This window comes from Dinoponera quadriceps, unplaced genomic scaffold, assembly GCF_001313825.1.
Source record: "Dinoponera quadriceps isolate SergipeBrazil2010 unplaced genomic scaffold, ASM131382v1 scaffold4444, whole genome shotgun sequence".
Taxonomy (NCBI): Eukaryota; Metazoa; Arthropoda; class Insecta; order Hymenoptera; family Formicidae; genus Dinoponera; species Dinoponera quadriceps.
In genome coordinates, this window is record NW_014558991.1 from 972,232 (window position 1) to 994,799 (window position 22,568).

Genomic DNA, 22,568 nt, shown 5'->3' on the forward strand with positions numbered 1-22,568 from the left:
GTAAATTGTGCACGTAATGCAGGAGCATGTTTTATAGGCGCTCCCCTGACCTCTCACTGCAAACTGTCCTTGTTTCACGACATTAGAGGTGAGAAAACGTATGAGAGGAAGTGAACGTATTTCGCGTCATACGTTCAAATAAGAAGATACAAGATAAAATAGGGTATTGGCGGCCACCTGAGCGGAAACTCATAAAACTGGTGAGGAATTCAGGATTCAGGATCTACTCGATGCAATGGATACCTACAGGTGTTTGCTATGATACAGATCAGTGTGAAGAATTCTATAAAAATATATGCCAAAGAGGCAAGTGAAAAAGCGAAAAATGCGATTTGACCGGGATAATGTCGGTGTCAGCGACGTTTCTGGTTATAAAGTGCGTAAAACCAGAGAAGACGCACATTTCACTGAAAATCGAATGTATTTTATTAAAGTATTTTATTAAAGAAGAAATATGACAATTCAATTCGTATCGGTCGAGATACAAAGGTGACCGGTATTACCTCATTCCCCGCTACCCGTAAAATGACATTTATGATTAATTTAGCACACTTTCCGGGAAAAAATGATTATGTATGATTATATATAATTGTATAAAATTATATATAAATTTTGCCCTTGTCGATATGAAAAAAAAAATGATATGTCATTTAATTTAACATCGACATCAGAAGTACAATAGTACAATAATATTTGTTCGTTGTGCACATATATGGTTATGCATGGTCATATATGGGTAAATTTCATACATTTCATACATTTCTTTTTCCCGGGTTGTAAAATTGTCTGGACACTTCTTTGACTCGCACCATCAATAGTCAATTGTCGTAAAATTAACAAAATTGACAAAATCATGTGGTTACATGATGTTTATTTACATGTGACGTTATGCTAATGTGGTTAAAAACTTTGAACGATCTCGATAGCATTATTATTGCGGAAGTTACAGCTTGTTGAATTTCGCCTACGTTTTATTACAATGGCAAGTATGTCTGACCAGCCCTTGAGTCATACTACTTGAGAAATAGAAGTACGTCTGACTCCATCGTTTAGTCATATCACGACCTCAATTTCTCATTAAGTATAGTGGCGGCTCGTAGCGGAGGTTCTGGAACTAAATTTCAGAAATAACGGGTCTAATAATTCCGAAAACCCGTTACATCAATAACACCCATCATAGAATATAAACGAGTTTTTGGAATTATTTGTTGACGAATGTCGTACACTCGCTTACAGAACGGTTGTAACAGTTTTTGTCTCTGATATTTCGAATACACAGAAAAATGATGAAGCGAATTTCGAGCGTATATCTTCTCGTTTCTGACATCGTCGGTCAAGATGCTGCGGTGGACCGCAAGTTTCAATCACGTCGAGTGGCTGTTCGACGATGGGGAGATGAAGAAAGAAAGGGAGAAAACAAGAGGGAAAGGAAGCAAGCGCTAGGGAAAGTAAACAAAGATCGAGATTTAAAAGCGAAAATACTTCATCATTCACCGTTTATTCGAGTCAACTCTTAAAAAATAGCTTGGCTCTCTCTCTTTTCTCGCTTTCATTCGCATACATTTCTCGGCTGGGCTTTTAGCTGGGAACATCCGTCTCTTCTAACGATTGCCTATTGTTGCCTCGCACCGGTGGTGGTGGAACTCTCCGTGGGCGCACTAGCATCGTGGGCGAATCGAATTCGACAACCGGTCGGTTGCGATCGGCGCTGCAATGTCAAAATGATAAGAGAGTGCTACACGGCTACGGTTAAACTAATATGCCGGGATACTCTTTATCTGCAACAGAGAATGACGCCGGTTTGGTGATGATTCTCTCCGCAGGGGCAGCGTAGAAGCGCATGAAATCCCGAGACGCGGCCGGCGACGCGATCCGCGGCAGCTCGTACGCAGTTCCGGCATTTTTGTTTCAGGACGAGGCTGCTTTTCTAGTTGTTTATATTTTTGCCTTTTTTTCCCCGGACGATTAGGACGAGAGATTTTATTTATTTCGCCGAACGAGCGTGCGAGACTTGTCTGACTGGTGCTCGAACCGCACGCTTCGACGTGTGTCAACGCGCGCGCGTTTTGTTTGATTTACTCACTACTGGAAAGCGGGCTGAACGACAAGTGTCTGGGCGCGGCGCTGAGCACTTTCGGACCGGTATGGCGCGGCGTTGGAACTCTGTACGGTTTCTTTTCGCTGCTGAGTCGTTTTACCTGCGAAAAAGAAAAAAACGTAATCAGGCCGGTTCGAGCAGCCGTGATGAAATCGTGGAAAATAAGACCCGTACAGAAAAGTGCTAGAATCAAGTAAACACAATAACCTGTTTTCAGTTTCTCAAATTTCATTTAATACCGGTGGTCTTAAATTTCGATTTTCCTGTCGGGTAAAATATTTTCTAAAATTAAAATTCTGATATTCTCAATATCACCTGAATTTAATACCGTCGAGATTGTTTTAGCACATATAAATAAATGTCTGATTATGTATGAATGAAATATCGCATTGTATATAATGAATTATATTTCTATAGTAAATACTTGCCAAGGAGTGTAGGAGAGGCCATTTCACTTGGGTTGGGCAAACATTACTTGAGTGTAGCACTTTTTCTTTCAATATATCAACACTTTACCTGCCGGTGCCGTCAGTAGAAAGCCTATTAATAGGCTTCCAGCTGGTAAAGTGTTAACAGTCGTGTAAGATTTGTCTCATCTGAGATACTCATATTTGAGTTGAGATCTGAATTTTTTCCGTTGAATTGCGACAATAGGCATAGTCATATAATTCGAGTGAAAATTCAAACCCAACTCTGAAGCCTGCGTTAATAATAACGACTATTAATACGGGTGTTGAAATTCAAATTTGAGGAAAACGTCCTCTCCGTTAACGTACTATTCGACTCGCCTTCGTCAACGTGGGTAACGCGGAATCGAGGGGGACCCCGGCGACGGACGGACGAGTTTCAGAAGTCTCTCACGCCTTCCGAGTGAAGCGGCGTGCGAGACGCCAAGCGGCAGCGCGACGCGCCAATCGAGAGGAACTCCTTCCGGATGCGCGCTCGTCGAAGGAGACGAGCCGACGCACCGTGTTTCCGCACCGAACGCGCGCTCGTTCGCGCTCCCCGAGCCTCCGCTCGTTGATGATTCTCACCTGCTCGTCGATCGCCGCGAACTGCCACTTCCACGTGTAATTGTAGAGGAAGGGCCGATGATCGAAGCGGTTGTCGTCCGGGCTGTAGGTCTCCGCGTGGCACGACGGCGTCAGCACCGTCATCTTGTGACGGTGTATGGCGTAACACCGGTAAAAGTGCTTCACCTTGTCGGCCACCTTGCGACGAGCAAAGGGTTTTAATCGATCGATTTAAAAGCGGCCGATTCATCCCTCCCTCCACCATTTTTCCCCCATGCGACATTTATTCGCAGGACTTTCTTCAGATATTTGTCATCCGTCCGCTACGTTTCTCCTTCAGATATTTCATCTACGTCGTGCAGTTTTTGTCTTTTTTTTTTTTCATATAAATTTTCTTTCTAATTTCACCGTGTTTTCTAACGTAGTTCGAGAATAGACCGTCAATAGCGGAGCTTATCTTGCTGAGAAACGGTAAATGTTCGAGAAACGTAGAAAAAGCGCGAAGAGCGAGGCGGGAGGAGCGCGTAACTCACTTCCTTTGGCGTGCAATGGTCCCACATATGCACGAGCCTGCAGAACATGCTGAAGGGCCCGGCGCAGTTCTGCTTTCTCAGGCGGCCGAACACCGACAGCTCCTTGTACGTCATGCCCATGTCCACCTCGTCGATCTGCGCGAGCTGCCCCGCCTGCAGCGGCTCCAGTTCGGCGGTCGGCGGCGCTTGCAGGATACCGTCCAGTGCGGATATCCCGTGCTTCTGCCTGGTCGGTCGAGAAACGTCGGGCGTTTAAATACCGGCTCGGCTGGACGGTCTTACTTTAGAGAGCGCGGGTTAATGGCCGTTGCACACCTGAAGTACACGAGGAACTTCTTGAGGTCGCTCTTGGAGATGCCGCCGATGGGGTTGATGTCGGCGCTGCTGCAGTCGTACTTGGTCAGATAGCCTCGTAGAGCTTCGTCCACGTTGCCGCTGCCCAGCACCAAGAGGCCGCCCGGCCGGCCTCGCACCCACAGTATCAGTTGGGCGAACAGGTAGGCGATCACCATGCGTAGCCGCGCCTGCGGGAGCAAACGAAACCCTCCGGTGACTCCCGGAAGAGGAGGAGATCGCGTTGGGGAGGAAGTGGAGCGGGTAGCGTCGCACGTACTTGTACGTTTTGCAAAGCGACGTTCTCTCGAGGCGATCCACCGTGCGCACGGAACTTGGGGGTCAGCTTGGTCACCTGCTGGAAGATGCCCAGGACGGCGGAAACCGCGCTGTCGATCAGCACGCCGTGATGATAGGAGCCGAGCTGACCGGCCAGCTCGCTCGCTCGCGCCTTCGTCTCCGCCGACGAGTTCTCCGTTCCCATGTAACAAGTGACCAGTATGTGGTTGCACAGCTGTTTCGCGTCCACCGGCGTGTACTCGCTGTCGCCGACGATCTTCCTCACGTCCGCCAAGACCTGTGTGTCTGAAAGATTCGGTGAGATTCGTCGTTTTCTCTCTCTCTCTCTCTCTGTCTTTCTTTTTCTTCTTCGCGTGACGCGAGACTTACCTCCCCTATTGATCGCGTCGACGATCATCTGACACATGGAATACACTATGCACGCCGAAGCGGACGAGTCGACACCGCCGCTCAACGGTAGGAAGAATCCGCCTTGATAAGCGCGTCTGAAAGGACGTCCGATTACACGAGTCAGCGGTTAATCCGTGCATCCGTTATTTTGTCCAATCGTCATTTCATACTCGAGACTTTCGCCGGGGGGGTGGGGGAGAGAAATGCCCCGGGAAGGTCCCATTTTTCACGACGGATTTCGATTTCCCGACGAAGAACAAACGCTTTTTGTCCCTACAGATTTTTTCACCCGACCGTCTGCTTTCGAGATATTTGACCCTAAAATTTGCAAGTTACCACCGGCCAAAATCCAAACGTGTAAATTTTAACATGGCCAACGAGCTGTCTCGGAAACTAAAATTCATCGCAAATGTTTGAACAAAAATATGAAAGATGTGACATCGATCGAAGAGGACTGTGTTCGCACCTGAGGTAATCCCACAACCAGCATGCCGGCGCCATTGCGATCTCCTCTTCCGGGCTGTGATACTCGAGTCTGGGCCGATTGTTGTCATCGTCGTCATCGTAAAGATCCACTGGGCCATCGAGCGGTCGGTCCGGCGGAGCCGAGAAGAGGTTCGCCGGGGTTAGCGCGAACTCGACCTTGACGCGCGGGTAACTCGCCGACGCGGCAGCCGCATGCGATCGCGATCGGATACTATTTCGATAATTCCTACGTAGAAATGGAATTTTATACAGCTTGTTTTCATATCAATCATTCGCTTCGACTTCACCACATTTCCCAGTAGGATGAAATTGTCGGTGTAATTCAGACCCCGCTTGGAAACAAAATTAATTCTTCAATGTGCTTATTAGTATCTTCCAGACTTTCAATCGTTAACAGTAAACTTTATTCCATAAAATATAGATTATCATCATTAATATTATCATTACTACTTCATTGAATATTTTTCTGACATATATATGAAACGGTAGGACAATAAATTGAGGCGGACAACGTCGATATGAACCTCGGGTGAGAAATTCTACAATTTTCATTGCAAAATTCTTTTCCCCGGATACAGAGAATCGGACGTTTAAAATCGCCGGTGACACCCCCTCGCGACCGTGAATTCGTCGAACGACTCGTCTACCGACCTTATGTCCTCCAAATCGAACGTGGCGACGACCACCTCCACCTCCTCGAGAGCGAATTGCCGGCCGCGATTCAATATCTGGCCATTCAGGGCGATACTGGAGCCGCCGTTGAAGTAGAGCCTGTTGCCGTCGCAGCCGCGCAAATTGCTGAACATGTAGCAACCGCCAGATTTGAAAGTGGCCGACTTGACGAGGTCCACTGTGACGTAGGCCTTGCGCAGTTCAAAATAGGAGCCGCTCCCTTTCGAATGGAACCAGCGACGTTGTGTGAATCTAAAGGATCTAAAATACCGTCCCAGGGGGGGGGGGGGGGGNGGGGGGGGGGGAGGAGCGGTACCGATAATCGCGACCAGGCCGATGGCATTTAACAAAAAGAACGCTATTATTTGAAGTAACATCTTTTAACCAAATAAAATATTCTTTGGTCACAATAAATATGTAAAATGAAACGAATAATTTCTTTATAAGAAAATTATCTCAAACAAATTTTTTTTATTTAAGATAAAGATACGTATTCGTTGAAAAGTCTAACATACAAAACTGATTAAACTTGAAGAAATCTTTTTCTCAGTGCGGCAGCCGAAATATCGCTCGCATTCGAGTGATATTTCACTCGAGTGCAAAATGAATCCTCCATTCCGGGAGAATCGTCGGGTATGAATATTTTCATTCGAGACTAAAAGCGTGAATCTGATGTGTTCCGCTCGCTTCGAGTGAAAATGTACCGGTGCTATTCAGTATTGTGTTTTGAGTAAGATTCCCACTCCGAGAAATCTGAAGAGTAGAACCTCCGGCGAACTCGGCGAGACAACTTTCAAAGCGGGTGACGGGGTAGCGAGAGGAAAGAAGCCGCGAAACATCGCGACGTCGACGTTACCGTTTGCGATTATCTCCACGCCGTCCAAGGACATGGGAATGTGATTGCTGTCCGGATGCCAAAGCTCCTCGCATATCTCGAAGCCCACGCAGGTGTCCGTCGTCGCGATGACCGCGTCGCCGAAAGGCACTATGGTCTGCCCGGTGATCTGCGATATCATCCGTGGCAGGAAGTAATCTTCGACCGTGCGTGCCTACAAGTGCATCCAATAAAAAGAGATCAATCGGATTATCGCGTGCGCCGGCTTCGATGCCCGCTGGGATTGATCAGCGAGCCTGTTCTCGAAATTTTTATTTTTCGGGCAAAAAGTCTCACTCAAAACGAACGGAGGTTCGTTCGAGGCGGCGGAGAAGAATCAATACCACCACTCGAAATCTCAAGAATGCGTGGCTTCGCTCAACCTCGGAGTGAATTCTGACCACATCGAGCGAATGTCTCGATCGGTTCGAGTGAACGTGTTCTTTAGAGACAGTGGAATATAGAATGTTCACTCCTCAATTGCGAGTGAAAATGTTCGCTCAACGATTCGGAACGGGGAAATTCAGGCTCGAGACGAAAGTGAACAGTCGCTCGAATTCGAGCCACTCTCTTTCTCTCCCTCTTTCTCTGTTTGTCGCTCCATCTGTCGAGTGAAATTCCACGCTGAGGAATGAAGCGAGTACAATGCGCCTTTTCAATTACTTTCGTCCACGGGGAGAACCACCTGCTCTCCCTGTAATTGCCGTCCTCGCAGAGCCGCATCTTCGGCCTGATCAGCAGCAGCCGTTGGTTCAGGAAGGCCACTCTGCAGTTATACGTGACGTTCTTGTGCATCACCGGCATGCCGACGTCTATCAGCATGTCCTCGCATACGCTGGACTTGAGCAAGCTCGCGAGAACCTCCCAGCAGTGCAACAGAGTGTCCGACTCGTTGAAATGGTCCTCGCAGCTGTAGCCGCTGCAACCGAAAGAATACCCCGAGGGAATGAAACGTGCGTATTTAACGCATTGCACGAAGTCTCTCCTGAAATCCCAGTGGAGGAGCAATTTCTCCCGGAGAAGCGGAGAGAGATCGTCCTGGAGGTGAAAAACCGAGCCGAAACTAGCTCTCGAGCTGATTACCAGATCTCTAATTCCGGACCACTCCTGTAAGCAGCGCCGGCTTCCTTCGCCTCCTGTATGCTCTGCAGAATCCTCCGGTGATTCCCGTCGAAGTCCATCGCCCACTGGTTCAGCGTGCAAACCGCCACTGTCACTGTACGTCCCATCTCGGATCTGCGACACGCGATCTTATTTCTTGTATACGAGACTTGAAGAGGCCGGCTTTGTCTGAAACAAACAAACGCGGTGTAATCTCGAACACCGAGAAGGAGAACCGTGAAAACGAGTCATTCTCGGCCTCAACTGTGTCTCCTTCCGGTTTTAACCCGCAAAATGGTAATCGCGATAGACGCGAAACGAAGGCGAGTCGAAGAGCCGGAGAAGCCCCGACGGTTCAATCGACGGGAGTCGCGTTATCCCCGACGCTATCATCATCGTCTCGCGTGCAATCGACGCCGCTGTTATCGCGAACGTATCGAGGTGTTACAACCCCCGGTGATCGCGTGTGCGAACGATTCTGACGACGGGCCGCCGATTCTTCCGTTCAATCGGAAGCCCATCGATCGCCGTCGGGATGACGGAACGAGTCCACTTCGGTTCACCTGAGTCTGGAGCGCGTTGATTGATCAATAATCCGGAAAACCCGGCGCCCCAGCTAAGTAGACCGCCTTCCTGCTCCGTGGCAACCTTCGCTCGGGCTAGCGGGCGATCATCCTCGGACGAAACTCTGTCGGACACCTTCGCGCGATTTCGAATATAACATAACAATCGAACGCGAGATAAAGGAATATTCGCAAAAAGGAATTAGCTGTCCGCATAATATAACTGAAATTTAATCGCCAGACGTAGTTTATAACTATGGAAGCTAAAAACCAGAAAAAAAACCAGGGAAAAAAGTTTCTTTAGATTTAGTATTTCTATTTATTTGACTAAAATTTCTCTCATAGAAACAACGTATACGAAATATTATTTGTTTGAGTAAAAATTCTATCGACTCATTTTATTAAACAAGAAGAAGAATCAGCTAAGTCGACTGAATTTCAGTTGTATCGTATGGACAGCTAATTTCTACCTGCGTGAGAGCTATTTCTTTATATTTTCGTGCAGTCAGTCAAGTAAATTAGTCAAAAGTAATTAGTCCAAGTTAATTCAGTTGCCGATCAGTGGGAAAAGAATCTCGATAAGTAAAAAGGCCCGAGTTGATCGGAAACTTTGAATTCACGTACTCGAATCCGCCGGTTACTCTGGTCAGTTCTGATGTTGCGACGATCTATTTATTTATTACACCGGGTGTTATCAGAACGGGAACAAATAGGACGAGACGCGAAGAAGGTGTCCTCTTAGACGCATGGCGAATTATACCATTGGGATGGCGAGAATGGTAAATAAATATTGAGCATTAAGATCGCCGCACTCGGCGCGAGATCGCTTCCTCGTGTATCACGGATACACGAGGGAGAGATCCTCGTGTCTCGCGTCGATTACTCGTCGTTACCCTCGCGCAACAAGTCGAACGTCAAAATAGAATGTGTACGACGGACACATCGGCGAGCCGATCGACACGATACACCCGCGCCACTTACTCGTCGTGCGAGAGCGGCGTTCTTCACGTCTCGGAGCGCGTTTATTCGATCGTCGAGCGGGCCTCGTCTCCGTCGGTATTTCCCGTGAGGAGATTATTACGAGCGTTGGCTCGCGGAAAAAGGTCGCCAGGGCCGAACCAGGACACGAGGAGAGGATATTATGTCGATGAGCCGCGCCGGCGGCCTTCCCGGACGACGGGAACTCTTAACGAACGATCGTTCCCTCCGGCCTGACTCCGCCCACGATCGCGACGGTTGTCAGGCAATCATCCGTGGAACGTTTCCACCGAATCTCTTCGGCAAACGCGTACCCTCCCCGCGCACGTTCCGGACGACCGAGCAGAAACCAGCGGGCTTCCGCGCGGAGCTCGCAGTGCGAATCGCACTTTTCGTCGGCACCTGCTGGCATCCTCATTGGTGACCCTCGAGTTCTCGGCTCGGCCTCTACTCGAGCGATCCGCTCGATTGCAATCGTGGTGAGTACGATCGATCGCCGGAAGATCTGTATAAAACGGCACATTTCCGCGACGTTCCGCACGGAGAAGTTTGCTGGAGCAGCAAATGTTTGTCAGTATGACAGCAAAAAAACAATTTGTTTAGACAGCAAGAAATTTGTTTGGACAGCAGAGAGATTCGTTAAAAGCATTAATTGCCCGTTAAGAGTATTAATTTATCCAACAAATAGCAATCGGTACTCCTAACAAAGTTTTTCGAATTTTTAGTCGAAGAATGTATCCACAGTTCGCGTTAATCTGCGCTGAAAGTAGAAACGCTACCGTTCAAGTAATACTTACTCGATCCAAGTAAAATGGTTACTCCGATACTCCTTGACAAATATTTACTAGATGTAGAAATGTAATTGACTATGTACAATATGATATTTTCCTTTCGTATGAATAGACATGCACTTGCAAGTGTTAAAACAGTTGCGACAAGTATTGAGCTCGTAATATTAAAAATATCAGAATTTACTTTGAGGAAATATTCACCGGACGGAAGAATCTAAATTTAAAAAATCACTTGATTTTTTTCAATAGAAAAGAAATATCACATAATTCTAGTGAATACCTCTTTGCCTGTTTTACTTAAAACTTTTACTGTTTACCTAAAAATTACATGTTCTTAGTGTGCTTCATAATCGTATTAAGTTTGTCGGTCTAGAAGAATCCCGCGACGTCCTTATATAATGTATAATTGTATAATTTTCTATTTCATTATTATTTCTACCCTACTTCTCTCATTATTTATTTCTACCCCTTTGCAATTTTGTCCAGTGTTTTCAAATCCGTAACCGAATATCGCTTCGGAAAGACGAGCAGGATCCTCGACTGATGTGAATGAATCAGTTCGTAGGTGAAGGAGGACATCAAAGATCGAAGATTACCCGGCAGGATCTGCCCGGAGCGTCGAGAGGAAGAGGAGGATCGCGAAAGAGGCCCCGACATGAGGGTCTCGTGGATCTCGTGAGCTACGTCGGGGAAGATGAAGAGATCGATCGTGGAGTATCTCCTCGGGGAAGACGTATCTTCCGCGAGGCAGGATCCTCGCGCGAACGATCGCTGGAATGCCGCGGGCGACGGGATGTCGTCGCCGGTGCTCGGCGATCGTGACGAACAGGACGAGGACGAGGCTGACGAAAGATAACGAAAGATGACGGAGGCAGCGTCGAGCAGCAGAGTGAGGGAGCTTCAAGCCATGTTGTTCCCGGTTCAGCCTATCCCCGGTGAGTTCTAACGAGGAGAGACAACACGGAAAGGATAAATTGCTTGAATTAATGTGACGAACGAAGCGAATGCGTTTGTCCTTCGTCGAAGGAAACCAAATTTCTAGTTCCTACGAAGTAAATTCGATTCTTAGGACCGGAAATTCTATTTCCTCCAACCAAACGCCGATTCATTCGCTATCGCATTAATTTAACCAATCTTTTTCCTTCAATTTGGTTTTCTATTTAGCATTGCATCCTATATGGACTTCTTGCCGATGTTTCGTCAACATTTCAGTTCGAACTGTTCATGAAAATTCACGAAAGACGCGATGCCAAGTCAAAACTCAAGTTGAATATTTATTCAAACGGCTAGAGTCTAAAATATCAATCTTTTTTTCCGCAATTCACCCGACGATCGATTAATTAACGGAATCGCGTCGGGTAGTGTCGTTGACTGGACAAATTAATTTCCATTCTGAAGCGAACGATGCATTTGCAATTAATTATTTGCAATTATAATGAGGCGGGGTCGCGAACATTACGGCCGTTGTACTCGGACGCGGGCATCGATCCTTCATAAGCGACCTATGCGATCGCGCGCCGAATCGCCGCGTGACGTAACGTCTTTTTCGTCGAGAGACCTATCATTATGACACCTATAGGGTTACATCAGTGCGAGAATAATTCAGCCCGCAAATCCGCTCGACGGCGGCTCGTCGAGATTTCGTTGCCAATTTACACGAACTACACTTGGCGTAATTAAATTAAGCTTTTGCAAAAGGTTAAGTACGGTCAAGTGTTCTTCGAGTCGCTGAATATATTTTTGTGTAATTAAAAATTCTTGTATTATATAAGTATTGACCTGATTTCTTTTCTTTCTGCGACACGCGCGTTTTTATCATTAATTCGTCGATTGATTAATGAATTAGTCGAAAATAGTGTAAGAAATAGAAATGAATTAATAATTATTTATTTTATCCTCGTCAGTTTTCTAGGAGTCGCAGCATGAACCATGCTTCTTTTCTTTTGTATACTTCTAATTGTTCTTCTAAAGTAAATAAGACGACCAGTTGAGATGCATCGGAAGCATAGAGCAACTTGGAAACAAAACATATACTCGCTAATAAATTTTCCATAATGTTGCAGGTGGCGTGCTTTCCGAGCTGCAAGTGCCGCAGGAGTTGCAAGTGTCTCAGCTGGAGCGTTACGACAGCTCTATCCTGAGACGGGAGGTAGAGTCGGCGTTGTTTGCGATACCCTTGGGCCTGTCCGGATATCGATACTCCAAGGAAACATTGCGAGCAGTCCTCGACGCACGCTGCATCGTCGATGGAAGCATTCAGGAAGCGGCCAGGTGGCCGACCGAATGTCAGGTGAGAAGCGACTCGTGCGGAAATTTCCTATCGATTCTCATTTTTCTTTAAGAATTCGTACGAAATCGCTATGTCATATTATCTTCACTCATCTTAGTAAGATTTATATTATCTAATTTATATTATATATAGTAAGATTTGTATTACTAATATATAATAATTAATAAAAGAGATTTTTATATTGTGTGTGTGTGTGTCTCACGACTAAGCGAATCTATATTTCATCCGAGTATTTTTCCTCAGGTGATCTCAGAGAGAATTCGTCATATCGAATACAATCCCGGCGTCCCGGAAGCCTTTTACGTCCCAACGGGCAAGGAACCGAGGCCGAAACCGATCAACGACGAGCTCGGAACAGTGATATTTCGCTACTGCCCTACCAACGTCACCAATTACGTGAGTAATTACTGCGTTAATTTTTCCTCCGCATGGAGAGAATATGATAGCTTACTTTCGCATAAATCTCTTCAACTTTAATTTTACTGTGCTTTCTAATGGTGCAAGAATAAATTATCAGTAAAATTTATCTTGCCAAGGAAAATGGTGAATTATTCGACAATATAAATTTCACAGCTCTCTCCCTCCTACAAAAAAAAGTATGCTATATTCAAATAAATTTTTAACGAATTCGAGAGACAGGTTCTGTCATTTCCGCAGTTCAGCCGGTCTTGCGTGGGCGGCAACGCGGTACTGCCATTTCCTGCAGATTTCTCCGGGGAGTCGAGCGCCGTAGATAACAGGGAGGCCGCTAACGAGAACGATATTTTCTTCCTCGCCGAAGCGTCCAACCGTCCGAAGGAGGACAACACGGACCTGCGCTTCGAGTCGAGATTCGAATCCGGCAATCTCGGCAAAGTGGTGAAGATAACCGACACGTATTATCAGCTCTATCTCAGGAGGGACCTTTACACTCAGAGGCATACGCAGTGGTACTACTTCCGGGTGTCCAACACGAGAAGTAGAATCACGTATAGGTAGGAGATCCAAGAAGTCTCCGAACGCGATCCCCCGTGTTTCCGACGAGACCCCAAGCAACGTCCCAAGTTTGACGTCAAATGAAAGACGTCATTCGGCAAAAAAGAAAATTTGGCGTTAAAAACAGTCCGCCGAAATTTTGTAAATGATCTAATGGTGTCTGGTTATCGATGCCTCATCGATGCCGCATCAGTATATTCACAGGAAATCGACGTGCCTCGAGAATCAAGATGAATATCGGTGTAATTCTAATTAAGACGAATAGATTGTAAGATTAGAGCGATTCTACCACGCTTCTGTCTCACTTGAGAGATTAAGGTCGGTGAAAAGATCCACCGCGAGTTTTCTCAGAAAACATGTCAGTGATTCTATGTTAGCTCGAGCTCGGTGCTGATTATTGTCAGCTGTTCGTCAGCAACTAACTGTACAAACGGTGAGTATGTAATCTTAGCCTCGGAAGAATCCCTCGTTACGTTCGCAGATTCTCGATCGTGAACATGTGCAAAGAAGAGAGCCTCTACAACGAAGGCCTCAAGCCACTACTCTACTCCACCGAGGACGCTCGCACCCGGTCCATAGGATGGCGGAGATGCGGCGACAACATCACGTATTATCGCAACAACGACTCATCGTGAGTACTTGGGAGTATTATTCGAATTCCCTGCGACGCACGTGTAAGATTCGCGAAATCCTCCGCAGAAACGACGAGGAGCGGGAGAGGCACACGCTGTCGTTCAACATCTCGTTTCCCCACGATCGTGACATCGTTTACTTGGCCCACTGCTACCCTTACACGTACACCGATCTGCAGGTAAGCCGATCGTGATACTCGAAAATTGTCACAAAAACGAAACCTACTGTCATTCTTTACACGGAGAGAACATTGTAACTTTTCCTCATGTAAATCCTTTCAAAATTACAAATTTCACATTTTTCTTCTGAATTATTTTACATTTCTACGTTTGTCTTTTAAATTTAACTTTCAAATGGTTCTCACGACTATGATCTTCCCACTATGATGATTATAGTTAATAAAAACATCAAATACTAAATATTTTTGCCTCTCAGTGCGGCTATAATAAAATTCTGTAATGATTTTTTTTACCACATTCTCCCTATGTAGAGTCTGCAAATGTTGGGAAGTTCCAGTTTGAAAGTAGAAGCAGAAATTCGACCGGGGACTCCCGCGTGCACCCGAATGCTATCTCTCTGCTGATCCGGCACTGTAAATAACGTTTCGCCATTTTTGCAGCAAGAGCAGATCTCAATGTCCGCGGTAATTACCGCGCGGAATGTTCCCGCGACGATACGGGAGAGGCCGCGCACGGTTCGCGAAGCGCCGTTTATTCCTTCACATTCCTACCCGCCCTGCCTGCGGAAAGGGTTTATCGCGTTCGCGCGCGCGATTGTATATTTACCGCGTCCCGCAGATCTCCAATCTCGGTCTCTCTAATTGCCTGCGTAAACGCGCCAGGAATACCTCGGCAGGATCGTGGAGGACCCTACGAAGACGAGGTTCACCAAGCTGCGCCTGCTGTGCCGCAGTCTGGCCGGAAACAGCGTCTACTACCTGACGATCACCGCGCCGACGCACGACGACGAGGCGCGCAGGAAGCGGGGTGTCGTTATCACCGCCCGGGTGCATCCCGGCGAGACGCCCTCCAGCTGGACGATGAAGGGCATCATCGACTTCCTCACCGGCGACACGAATCGCGCCCGAGTAAGATGCGTTCGACGAGACGACGCACGAAATCGTCCGTCGAATCCTCGGAGGACCGCGAAATGCGCGTTCTCTAAATTTCTCGAAGCGAATCTTCGCTCTTAAGTAATAATTATTCGTTCGCGTGGGTCTAATGTAGATCCTAAAATTATGTCAGAACTATCAGTCCCATAATAATATCCTGCTGTTTTATTTGTAGTCATGGCCGTATTTTTTTATTTGAGATCAGGTATAATAAGCTCGCTAACTTGTACCAAGTCTTTGGATCCTAAGAAGAGACGTTTTGTCCCAGATTTCATATCCTTTGCAGACCAGGACCGAACAGAGACACAATATGTGCTCGCTGTACTCCCTACCCTTTGTCATCGTGACGTTTGTTACTCTCGGGATCACTCCGGGGTTAATAATACAAATGTTAGTCCCTATAAGTAGCGTATACGAGACGAGAAAGGATAACAAATCAAAAATGCTGATATATTACTCGGTCGTAAAGATTTTATAGTAAAATTTTTACTATAAAATTCGTCCGATATCGACGGAATTTCGAGCGATGCTCGACTCGAAAGCTGAACGAAGCGCAATCGCGCAGGAGCTGCGGGAGAGATTCGTCTTCAAGCTGGTGCCGATGCTAAACCCGGACGGCGTGATAGTGGGCAACAATCGTTGTTCCCTGTCCGGTAAGGACTTGAACCGACAGTACAGGACGGTGATGCGAGAGAGCTACCCGTCCGTATGGCACACGAAGCTGATGATCCGCCGGCTTCTTGAAGAGTGCGGCGTGGCCATATACTGCGACCTGCACGCTCACTCGAGGAAGCACAACATCTTCGCCTACGGCTGCGAGAGCAAACGGGTCGGATGCAGCGGCAGATTGTCGGAACAAGTATTCCCGCTGATGCTGCACAAGAATGCGGCCGACAAGGTGAGACAAAGAGATAGGACGTTATTGATTTCCCGCGTCCTCGTGTGTAACTTCGCCGATTATTGATCACAACGACAGATTCCCGTGGAAGTCTAAATATTCTCGAAATTTTTTTGGAGCGAAGTTTTACTCGAAAAACAGAATAACAGAATGAATCGCTCGAATTCGAACGATTTTTCCACCCAGAATGATTGAATATTTTTGCCCGAAATTAGAAAGTAAATATGATGTATTCCAACGTCAAAAGAACAATATTTATTCCATACGGAAAGAATATTATAGTTTTTCTCACAAAAAGAAAGAAGGGGGGGGGAGAGAGAGAGAGAGAGAGAGAGAGAGAGAGAGAGAGAGAGAGAGAGAGAGATATTTTCAACTTTATCATGTTCTCCAAAATGGAAAGATGATAAATTAATGTCGATATGTTTTCTTTTTTAAATCATTCATCATATAAAGTCAGAATCTATCTTAAGCTTGAGTAAAACGTTCATTCTTGCGATTTCGAACGGCATTATTTTCATTACCGATTCAAGATGAATTTTCACTTGTTTTGAGAGAAATTTCATTCCGAGAAACTTAAAAAATACCAAATCCAAGTCAAGTCGCTGTTGACTTTCAAAGATCATTTATGTGGTCGATGGGAAGAAAAGACAGTTTTCGAAAATTGCGTTACGGTGGTTCGATTGTTCGATGGTTTCGTTGATTGCCGTGCAAATTAAACTTGAAGCTCTTTTCTGTTGTGTGTGTGTGTGTGTGTGTGCAGTTCTCCTTTGAGAACTGCAAGTTTCACGTTGAGAAAGGGAAGGAAGGTACAGGCAGAGTGGTGGTGTGGTCGATGGGCGTGCAGAACAGTTACACTATGGAGGCATCAATGGGTGGCAGCAAGATGGGCTCGAGATGCGGGACTCATTTCTCCGCGCAGGACTACGAGCAGATCGGCAAAGCCTTCTGCGAGACCCTTCTCGACTTTTCTGATCAAGATCCCACAAAGGTAACATCGTTCTGATTGACACTTCGAAACGTTTCTGCGTTCTCTTCGATCGAGAACGTTGGCGTTTATGATGAATTCGATCAAGAATCTCGTTCTTTATCCGATTCGCATATTCCATATGCTAAAATGTCACGTCGTTAATTTCATATTTTATAAAGTTCATTTCCGGAACTTCCGTAAAATATATCGTATGAGTATAAATTGAACGTGGAAAATTCATCTTCAGCAATGTAAGATATGGAGAAAAAAAAAAGAAAATAGTATATGCGAGTGTGAAGTTAGCCTCCGAGTTTAGAAATCCCTTTTCACGGCAGGAGAGACTGCGGAATAAAATCATAGCCAGGCTGACGAAGGAAGGATCCAATGCCGAGGAGCCCACCAACATCGACCTCACCGATTACTCCAGGTAACCAACTTCCATCATAACTAAAAAATTCCGGAGATAAACATTGACCGATATTAAAAAGAAAGAAAAAAATATTTGGCGCCCGTGAAAGGCGTCTATCTGACGGACATGTAAAACATCGGTAGGTTTTCGGGAACACTGGGGATTCTGAAATATTTCTTGTGTAGTCCCGAAGTATGTTATTTTTTTTCTCTCCTACGACATGGACAGTTTTTTGTACGATTTATACGGTTCGACCAGCGACGAGGGAGACACCTCGCAAGAGAGCTTCTCGTCGGACGACGAGAGGATCGAGTACACAGATGCTGCGTGGTCGAGCGAGGGTGGCGAACTCCTGGCGAGTCGTCGCCGGTACCTTTGTGTACCCCCGCCGTCGCCCACTTTCGTCCCGCCGAGGAGCGTCGGCCTCTGCAGGAGGAGAGTGCGAAGAGACGTCGCGGGCAGGATTTATCTGGAGCGCAGGAGAATTCTGGTATGTACCGTTGTATATGTCTCAAGAGCGATCAATGAGGTAATCAGAGCGTTGGTGATTAATGTAAGAATAAATGAATGAATTTAAATATATACACATTGTTCTACTAAAACTCAAAGTGGAGAATCTACTCTGTACGATCACTCAAATTCGAATGACTCGGCTGTCGGGCTATTTTCTGAATTTCCCTCTGGAAAATTTAGAAGAGTTCAATCTCTCGATAAATTCGACAGGCGCAACGCGCGGTGATGGACCTGCCAACTACAGATCCCGGCAGCGATCTCTGCGACCTCACCGATTCGGCGGACGAGAGCTTCGTCAGAAGTGAAGGGCGGGAATGTGAAGGTAAACATTTACGGCAGATTAAAAGTTGCGACATTTTCTTTTCGAAGAGTTACACAAGCGTTTAATGTATTAATGTATTGACGTGGGAAAATATATATCTCATGAATATTACTGATTGAAAAATTCTCCTGTTAGGCAAACATGTGTTGCGAAATTCATTGAGAAAAAATGTTGCGACCTTTAATCTGCCATCTGTGTATGTGTGTGTGTGTGTGTGTGTGTGTAACCGTTGATGTCGCAGCTGTATGGAGGAAAACGTCGCGAGAACGTCGCGAGGAAATCGTCGATCTCTCCGAGCGGGAGAGGGCGGTGAAGGAAACGAAGAAGTGTCTGATTCTGCCGGAGATCGTGAGACCTCGCAGTGTGTCCTTCGGGGAAATCCTGCCGCGCAAGGACCATCGTAAAACTCGTCAGCGGACGCGATGTCTTCGGTACGGCTTAACAACGGCCTCGTTAACCGCGAACAATGCACTTTCTCCCACGGTGAAACAAGGAATCATCCTTGTCTGTTACGACAAACATTCGACGATAAAACTTGAAAAGACGACAGGGTGACATTAATACGTAACGTCGGGTGATTGCCGCCAGAGCGCTGAGGAACCCGTCACCGGCGGCGCCGACGAGCCGAGACGCCAGGATCAAGCTGACGTCGTTGAGGCAGCAGATTTGGACGGGTGTGCCGGCGTGCACCGCCGCCGAGTGCATCGACGCGGGACGTCGGGTCGACCCTTTCGTCAAGACGCCGTTGAGCTGGGGCGTTTCCAGACACGCTCTGATGCACTATCCCACGGACGGTGAAGACGCCACGCTAAAGTGAGTTCAACTACTCCGCTTATCGCACGCTTGTGGCTCGGATATGCGTGTGTGTGTCTGTTTCCTCGCGATTAAGGGGACAGTGTTCACAGACCGATCTTATATTCAAGATCGTCTTAAGGAGGTCGCAGGGCTCACTGTCGTACTTTCACATTAAGGGGTTACACGTATCTATATAGACGAATTTAAGGCGATTTTAAGGACTAAGATCGGACTATGATATCGATAGGTCTATGAAGATACGTTAGCCCGAATTTTCACAACATTCGCGTGACATTCATTTGTCCACAACGAAAGAAAAAGTGAAGTCGCGATCAAATGAAAAGATTAAACGAATCTCGACATCAGCATCCCTAGAAATACACTGACTTCATCGATCACCACGGCGTATCGCCTGCATTCTTTAGGCCGCAGTCCAAGAAGCCGCTGGCCTACGACGAGGCCGGAGAGGAGGACTCGAGAAAATCGCGGCGGAAATCGCGGAGGAAACGACCGGGCGCGGGGATTCTGCCGGCGCGGCTGAAAGAGGGTCGCGCGGACGCTTCGTCCAAGTCATTGACGGCGTCGTCGAAGAAGAAGAGCACCAAGTTCGACTGGCAACGGGCGGTGAGCCTGAATTCGAGGATGAAGGAGACGAGAGGCGCGAAGGGCTCGTTCCTCGCGATCGAGGCGGACTCGTTGAAGCTGCTGGCCGCTTCGTCAGCAACGCCGAAGAAGCCGCAGCAACCGCGGAAGCTCGAGGTGCCGCGCAGGAGGTTCCGCGGCGCCGGTGCGGTGACGTCCACGTGCGTCGGCAAGGTAGCGAGGCAGCCGGCGAGAACGCCGACGAGCGGAGTCGCACGTCGCGACGCGATCTTCCGCTGTGAGAGCTCGACGACCTCGGACGACGACGCGTCGTACGAGACCGCGGGAAAGGCGAAGCCGGCGAAGAAGAAGCAGCAGAAGAAGAAAAAACAGCAACAATCGTCGAAGAAGCAAGCGAACAAGACGACGACGGAGCGGAGAAAGCGCGCCTGCAGCGCGAAAGCATTGCGCGATATTAACGTTTAAAATAAGAGAAAGAGACGATACAGACAAAACCGACGTGTTCCCTTAGAGCGTATCTCAGAGCGAGATCTCTATAAAAAAATAATTTAGCCGTCGTACTGAAATCATTCCTACTGCGTATATTCATTAATAAGATAAGATTTAGTTGGCATAATCAAACCAGTAAATTATTTTTAATTAGAGCGGAAACAATCTTGTCGCTAATGAGGAAACTCACGGAAGTGTCCCCTTCCAATTTTCACGAGCTTATGTTTAATATATACATATTTTTTTATATTTGTGCCCAAGTTCATTTTTAGGAAATGAAACATTCCTTTGAAAAAATCGGGTTTTTCTTTCAAATATCTTGTGAATATCATCTAAACTATAAAAAGTAGAGAAAACTTTTTTTTTCAACCAATATGAATATATATAGAAAGTATCATAAGGTGCTTTTGAAACCATTTAATTTTTGCCTGAAATGTTTTTCCTGAAATTTGCCTGAAATTTATCTTTTATAGTTTGGACGATATTCGCTGAAATGTTTTTCCTGAAATTTGCCTGAAATTTATCTTTTATAGTTTGGACGATATTCGTTCCAAAAGAAAAGTCGATTGTCCATATTTCCACATATTGCAAACTCATCAATATCGGAGGAGAATAGTTCCGTGGGTTTCCTCGTAAAATAGAAAAATTCTGCCGAGTAAATTTGTCCTTAGGACATATAAGTTTAGTTTGCTGTTAGAACAAAATAAATATGCTCTGTTAGAACAAAATAAAAAAAATATATAAACAAATGTTCTCCTACATTTACTAATTAATTTTTATAGCAAAATAATTTGTAGATTCAGCAAAATAATCCAACGAGAATGGCAATTAGTACTCTTAATAAATTGTTTTGCTGTTCGAATAGTAATTCACAGATTTTGCTGCGACAGCATATAAAATTTACTGCCAGCAAATTACTTTCGGTTCAGCCACTGGCCTATGCGGTTCGTCAATTCCTTTGAATTAATCGTCGATGAAACCATGATAATAGAAACAGGCGTTATCAATATATTTAACGGATAAAGTGATTCTTTAGCAATTTTTCAAGCAATGGAAAGAATCCATAGATCGTGTACTTTTCTTCGCTATAGCTCTTCAAATACAACTCACCGGATCCTACCTTAATATTCCAGAAATATTACTTGACATTAAATAATACTGCTAGAATATGATTCGAATATTACGTCTGATATTCTAAGCATACGCCCGGAAAATATCACTTAATATTAAATAATATTACGCGCATATGACTTATAGGATTCCTACGTGCCACGTGCTCGCGATTGACAGCGCGCAACGTCACCATGGCGACACGCCATACGGAGCGTAAACAATTCGCGCGCTCCGCCGTATCGGCCCAGATCACGTGATCGCGCGCACGACGGCATACGTGGGCTAGATAAACTATCTGTCGCAGAGTCGACACGGTGGAACACAGCCGGCGGTCGGCGACATCCTGACCCAACTTGACGAGAGTAACCGACGTGACGTTGAAGGGCTGCGCGCGTCGAGCGAGCGTCGACGTGACGCGGTTACGCGGATAAAGAGAGAGAGAGAGAGAGAGAAAGGGCTATTTTTACCTGCGATATCTGGAAACGTTAGTCAGGAGATGAGCGGGATGCGGCGCATGTTCCTCGTCGCTCACCCCGGAAACGAAATTCTCGTCGTCGCGATTCGAAGATGAGAAAGACGCAGTGCTACGTGACGCAACGCATATCGAGTTGTTGTTGCCGCGAGACTGGCCTGCGTCTCGCGAGGTCGAGATAGAGGGAGGCGACACTCGTCGAAAGCCGCGCGGTTCTCTCGTGCCGCCCTCTCGCGACGGAAACTCGCGTGACCGTAATAAACGCGGGAGATTCGAGAGACTCCGGGAGATCGCTCGGTCATCTCTCGGTGCACCTCGTATATAATTATTCTGGGATACCTTGTATACAGCAGGCTGAATCGATCAAACAGTTTCCGAATTAGAGTCTCGGCAAAACGATTGACTTGTAATTTTAAGACAGAGACATTTTATGCCCTAAATCTGTCGAAATTGTTATATGTTACAGTAAAAAAATATTAACTGAATCACACAATAGTATTGAAATCATATTCACATTCCCGGCTAGAAACCATTTATGACTTTCTTTTAATATAATCTGTCCTTAACCTGTAAGTGGACACACGAGGGAAACGACGGGTTTCCAAATTAACTTACAAACGTATGAATAAACAAATATTTTCTCTTTTCGTTTTTGCTTGTGACGTTGGCACATTCACCGACTTGCTCTCATCACTTATTTTAGATTTAGCGAAGTAGAATAAAAATATACAAGAATTTTAGCTGTAAACAAACAGTTGTTTTATTCTTCAAAAGGTCACGCTCCTGCTTACGGATTAAGATCTTAATATATGCTGATTTTGCTTGACATTTAACCCATTTACTCGA

At 46.1% G+C, this 22,568-nt stretch overlaps 2 protein-coding genes across 4 annotated transcripts; one reads left to right on the top strand and one right to left on the bottom strand.

Moving 5' to 3' along the window:
* Positions 1-1,465: 1,465 nt before the first annotated feature.
* On the bottom strand, positions 1,466-21,916 carry LOC106750076 (probable glutamine-dependent NAD(+) synthetase). 3 transcript variants are annotated; one of them, XM_014630141.1, is made up of 14 exons: positions 21,718-21,916; positions 8,364-8,499; positions 7,783-7,989; positions 7,363-7,618; positions 6,682-6,874; positions 5,805-6,045; positions 5,134-5,379; positions 4,647-4,762; positions 4,258-4,562; positions 3,960-4,168; positions 3,645-3,870; positions 3,133-3,309; positions 2,084-2,198; positions 1,466-1,708 (listed from the first exon to the last, which is right to left on the bottom strand). In XM_014630141.1, the coding sequence occupies exons 3-14, from the start codon at positions 7,926-7,928 to the stop codon at positions 1,659-1,661; spliced, it is 2,280 nt and encodes a 759-aa protein (XP_014485627.1). In that variant the 5' UTR covers positions 7,929-7,989; positions 8,364-8,499; positions 21,718-21,916; the 3' UTR covers positions 1,466-1,658. The 3 variants fall into 3 exon arrangements, with proteins under 3 accessions (XP_014485627.1, XP_014485626.1, XP_014485628.1); XM_014630140.1 differs by lacking the exon at positions 8,364-8,499; XM_014630142.1 differs by lacking the exon at positions 8,364-8,499 and having other exon boundaries at positions 1,466-1,778.
* LOC106750075 (cytosolic carboxypeptidase 2) lies at positions 10,995-20,113 on the top strand. Its single transcript, XM_014630137.1, has 15 exons — positions 10,995-11,067; positions 12,196-12,422; positions 12,666-12,818; positions 13,080-13,396; positions 13,879-14,028; positions 14,097-14,208; positions 14,872-15,117; positions 15,707-16,039; positions 16,800-17,035; positions 17,323-17,433; positions 17,674-17,905; positions 18,139-18,250; positions 18,492-18,681; positions 18,839-19,063; positions 19,471-20,113. Exons 1-15 carry the CDS (start codon positions 10,995-10,997, stop codon positions 20,111-20,113), a joined length of 3,360 nt encoding a protein of 1,119 aa, XP_014485623.1.
* Positions 21,917-22,568: the final 652 nt, after the last annotated feature.

Coding starts and splice junctions, on each gene's coding strand:
- LOC106750076 (XM_014630140.1), bottom strand. CDS start 7,928: ATGGGACGTACAGTGACAGTGGCGGTTTGCACGCTGAACCAGTGGGCG. Junction 4,169..4,257: donor TCGCTTTGCAAAACGTACAA/GTACGTGCGACG, acceptor TTGCTCCCGCAG/GCGCGGCTACGCATGGTGAT. Junction 1,709..2,083: donor GTTCAGCCCGCTTTCCAGTA/GTGAGTAAATCA, acceptor TTGACATTGCAG/CGCCGATCGCAACCGACCGG.
- LOC106750075 (XM_014630137.1), top strand. CDS start 10,995: ATGACGGAGGCAGCGTCGAGCAGCAGAGTGAGGGAGCTTCAAGCCATG. Junction 11,068..12,195: donor CCCGGTTCAGCCTATCCCCG/GTGAGTTCTAAC, acceptor ATAATGTTGCAG/GTGGCGTGCTTTCCGAGCTG. Junction 12,423..12,665: donor GGTGGCCGACCGAATGTCAG/GTGAGAAGCGAC, acceptor ATTTTTCCTCAG/GTGATCTCAGAGAGAATTCG.